The following is a 4,525-nucleotide window of genomic DNA, read 5'->3' as shown; positions in this document are numbered from 1 at the left end:
ACAACAAAAAGTATTTGAACGCATTGTGATTTTATTGTGTTCACCTGTACAACAACAATAGTATGAAATGAATCTTTCTTTTGAGAATAAAATGAGCAAAAATTATATTTAAAATAAATTTGAAGACGTTTGGATTCAGCACACAACCACTGCTATAGAAAAAAAGCATTTGTATAATTGGACTCAAAATATTATAGTACAGAGATAACCTAATAAACAATGTTCCAATGTTCTAATGTACCAATTGAGCTAAGAAAAAGTTATTCCTGATTGTTTTTTCTTATGTGAACGTTAAGGGAACATTCCGTTTTATCATTATGGGAACGTTTTGAATGTTCTCTGAAAATCCTAAAGCAAGTAGTAACATAAAAAAAATGTTAGATAAAAAAAACCGTTCCATGAATGTATAAATGTTTTTGTACTAACATTTTGAGAAAAATATTAAAGACCAGATAACTTTGAACGAACATTCTATTAACTTTATTTGGAAGAACGTTTGTTCACAACGTTAAGACAACCTTTCCAGAACGTTAGCCAAAAAAAGAACGTTTCTTGTTATATGGAGAGTTTTTTGACAACTTTGCAGTGTGACAACTAACCCCGGTTCAAACTGTGAAACAATATTGTTGTTTTTCCTCCGTTAGATGGCGCAATAATGTCTTGCACCTTTCTGAACAACTACACCGAAAATGTGAAGTAGGAAATAGCTACTTTATTGTCTTAGGACATATATAGATTACAATTCACGCAGAATATGATTTAAAGTCCAGTCAGTATTAGACTGTGCATACATGATATGCTAAACATGACACACATTGTTTATGAGCATTAGATATATTAATACTAAAACAATACTGTATGTGATTAGGACCACTATAGATCTACTAGACTCTTTGTTTGTTTGTTGTTTATTTATGATGAAGATGATAATGTATCATCTGTGCTGTCAGTGGACTCTTCATCTGTGTCAGAGGATTCATCATCTGAGGACTCATCGTCATCTTCAACATCATCATCATCATCAGATGTGTCATATTTATCATCATCATCTGATTCCTCATCCGCTTCTAGAAGTTATAATCATATCCAGATAAAGAAGGTGAATTCAACACACTTTATTTTCAAGTCTTTGCTCGCACATTATTAAAGTTACCCTTTTGGAACATTGCTTCTATTTAATTAATGGTATTTCATTTTCATTCATGTATGCAGTGCTTAAGAAAACAGTTTTGGTTAAAGCAATTTAGAAGTACATATCACTATGTTAATTTAAATACTAAAGAGGAAAATCATAGTAAAGCTTATGTTTTTGTCATAAAAGTTTAATTTATTCAATTTGAGGGTCAAAGCAAAGTTGAGTTATCATGTCCAAAAAAACATGGATGGATAGATAGATAGATAGATAGAAAATTAATAGATTATAATCTCACCTATCAGTAATTTTTCTTCAATGAGAGGCAGGAAGCTCTTGGCCTCTGAGTTCTGGGGCTCATAAATTAAAACTAAATTTATAGAATGATGAAAACATCAGTATCATGATGTGAGAAATATCAAATGTAAACAACACAAATTCACATGGTTACTTACTCATCTGACAGAGTTTCTTCGCAAGTTGGTAATTCTTTGTCATCACGGCCTGCAGAAACTGGATTCATAGAAACAAAAACAGAACGTTTGTTTAATCAGTAGTCATTTTCAAACACATCAGATACATGACGTGCCCTAAATACCTCACCTCTGCAAACAGTTCTAGCGGCACGTGTCCTTCAGCGCTCTCATTTCCATCCTCTTCACTCTGTGCCTCATGAGGATCCTGGTCATTTGCAGACAGCACTACTTGAGGGGCCTGGATATGGAGTTCATGCACACTTTCTGACTGGACATCACATTCTCCTTGTTTTTCTAATGCTTAAATTAAAAAAGAAAAATTAAATCCACTTTTGGACACCGTGGGTATCAAAAAATGTTTCAGGAACTGTGAGACAAATAGATTTAACAATAAATGTGCTAAAAAGGAACTAAAGGATAAAACAGATTCAGTACCTGTCATAATAGGGGGAACCTGTTTAGGTAGTTTATGTCCATGCGTGGTTACATTTCTGAAGGACGGAGCTTTAGAGGCATTATACCCTCTGCTGCTGAAAAGAATGGGTGATAAAAGGTAAACTATTAGAGATCACTGGAGCGAATGAATGCCATCAGCTTCCCTGCTTTATGCATGTACAGCCCATAAACCACATCCCATGCATGACCCAAAGAGCATGCTGACCGGGATACAAAAATCCACTGAAGCACTCAAATTAAAAATAAGCTTGTTTCTTTACTCCTTTCAGTACTGGTCTATCCTCATTCTCTAGTATAGAAAACTTGTTGCTTTTAGTTATTATCTTCTGATATGAAATACTTTTGTTTTTACCTCTTGGAACTGTGCACTTTGAGTGTGGTATCTGATGTTTCAGAGTTCAAGGAAGGATTCCCCTCTGTCTTTTCACCAGGTTTTGCTTTCTGTTGCCTATACAAAACCAAAACCAAAGCATCTAAATGATGATTGAAGTGGACCAGTACAATAAAAATATTATAAAACATTCTTACTTCAAGTAAATAAGTTTAAAGGGAATAGTTCACCCAAAAAATAATTCCTTCCCCTTAGCTCATCCAGATTTTGAGAAATGAAGCATTGCATCACTTGCTCACCAATGGATGCTCTGTAGTGAATGGGTGCCGTCAGAATGAGAGTCCAAACAGCTGATTAAAACAGTAATCCACACCACTCCAGTCCATCAGTTAACATCTTGTGAAGTGAAAATATGCATGTTTGTAAGAAACAAATTCATCATTAAGATGATTTTAAATCATCACTTCTGGCCAAATTATGATTCCATAATCCATAATAATGCTTTCTCTAGTGAAAAAGCCCATCCCCTGTTGTCCATCAAAATCCACAGACATATTGCTTAGAACGTTTTGTTTATAAACAATGCTTGATCTCTGCATATTTCTTTCCTGATTCAGACAAAACTACTTTCACTGGAGAAAGCAATATTATGGATTATGGACATGTAATTTAGCTGGAAGTAACAGTTTGAAGTTGAAAACATCTTAAAGATGGATTTGTTTCTTACAAACATGCAGCTTTTCACTTCACAAGACATTAACTGATGGACTGGAGTGGTGTGGATTACTTGTGGATTATTGTGATGTTTTTATCAGCTGTTTGGACTCTCATTCTGATGGCACCCATTCACTGCAGAGGATCCACTGATGAGCAAGTTGGAATGCTACATTTCTCCAAAACCGTTCCAATGAAGAATCAAACTCATCTGAATCTTGGATGGCCTGAGGGTGAGTACATTTTCAGCAAATTTTAAGTTTCGGGTGAACTATTTCTTTAATTTACCCCAATTCTTTTACATTGACCCGAGAGCTGCATGGGCAATTTATGTTTGTTAATCACTGTTATAAAAAGTCTCCACTGATTTTACCTCATGGTTCTTGGCGTTTTGAGTTTCATATTTGTCTCAGAGTTTACAGAGGGTCCCTGTCCTTCTGTCTTTCCACTGGGTTTTGGTTTCTGTTGCCTACACAAAATTAAACAAAGCACCTAATACATTTGACACTGAGGTTTTTTTTTTATTTTTATTTAAGTAAAGCATATTGTATATGTATCCAAAAAGCATATTGTATCCAAAAGACCTCTCATTGATCTGAAAATCCAGTCTTCATTGTCCACTTCAGAGGTCAGCATTTAACCAATGTGAAATCATAGTGACCTAGTAACACATTTTTAAACTTACTTTGGTTTCCATTCCCCTGATTCTTTTGCTGCTGGATCTACAGAACAAAGCAGGTAAAGTCATTCACCCTTTCAGAAGAAATATTAGCCTTAAGGAAACCAAGGCAGACCGTAGTCATGTGCATGCAAATGCTAAATGTTACAAAACGGTTGCTATAGTTATATGTGTGTATATGTATAGATAGATATTAAATCAGACTAACACCTAGATTATTTTACCTGCTGAGCTGCCAATCACTGGTTTTAAGGGTTCAACTTCCTTTAGCAGAAACAGAAAAAAAGACTAAATGTGAACAAAACTTAAGTAAAAACAATGCTTTAAAATATACTACTAAAATAGCACAATGATCAATTCAGATATAATTTTGTCTGACGATATAAAAGAAAACCCAATATCAATATCTAAATGGAACATAAAAACAAATGTAGATTGTCCTGCCACTGACCTTTTCACTGACTTTGGATGCAACCTCTGAGGGCCTTCCAACACACTGTAAACTTACAATAAATAATAAAAAAAGTTTTTTTTTTAAAGAAATTTTCAATAAACAGTAGCCTATTCCTACTTATAAAAATGTTTGAAACACAATTATGTGTTCATGTTGAGTTAAAGGGGTCATATGATGTTTCTAAAAAGAACATTTTATTTTGTGTATTTGGTGTAATGAAATGTGTTTATGCGGTTTAAGGTTAAAAAAACACATTATTTTCCACATACTGTACATTATTGTT

At 34.1% G+C, this 4,525-nt stretch overlaps 1 protein-coding gene across 2 annotated transcripts in view; it reads right to left on the bottom strand.

Moving 5' to 3' along the window:
• Positions 1 to 690: 690 nt before the first annotated feature.
• The window catches only part of LOC107557138 (glutamate-rich protein 2-like), a 5,397-nt gene continuing 1,562 nt past the window's right edge, over positions 691 to 4,525 (bottom strand). Inside the window, exons 2-11 of one of the 2 annotated variants that reach the window (XM_016240469.1) lie at positions 4,240 to 4,291; positions 4,013 to 4,052; positions 3,795 to 3,831; positions 3,483 to 3,578; positions 2,417 to 2,512; positions 2,044 to 2,138; positions 1,736 to 1,908; positions 1,588 to 1,645; positions 1,431 to 1,502; positions 691 to 1,067 (exon numbers count right to left, since the gene is read on the bottom strand). In XM_016240469.1, the coding sequence (XP_016095955.1) occupies positions 913 to 1,067; positions 1,431 to 1,502; positions 1,588 to 1,645; positions 1,736 to 1,908; positions 2,044 to 2,138; positions 2,417 to 2,512; positions 3,483 to 3,578; positions 3,795 to 3,831; positions 4,013 to 4,052; positions 4,240 to 4,291 (874 nt within the window). In that variant the 3' untranslated portion in view covers positions 691 to 912. The remainder of the gene's footprint in view (positions 1,068 to 1,430; positions 1,503 to 1,587; positions 1,646 to 1,735; positions 1,909 to 2,043; positions 2,139 to 2,416; positions 2,513 to 3,482; positions 3,579 to 3,794; positions 3,832 to 4,012; positions 4,053 to 4,239; positions 4,292 to 4,525) is intronic. The other variant, XM_016240470.1, reaches the window with a different exon arrangement.

This window comes from Sinocyclocheilus grahami, unplaced genomic scaffold, assembly GCF_001515645.1.
Source record: "Sinocyclocheilus grahami isolate Dianchi unplaced genomic scaffold, SAMN03320097.WGS_v1.1 scaffold590.1, whole genome shotgun sequence".
Taxonomy (NCBI): domain Eukaryota; kingdom Metazoa; phylum Chordata; class Actinopteri; order Cypriniformes; family Cyprinidae; genus Sinocyclocheilus; species Sinocyclocheilus grahami.
This window is presented reverse-complemented; position numbering and strand designations above follow the sequence as displayed.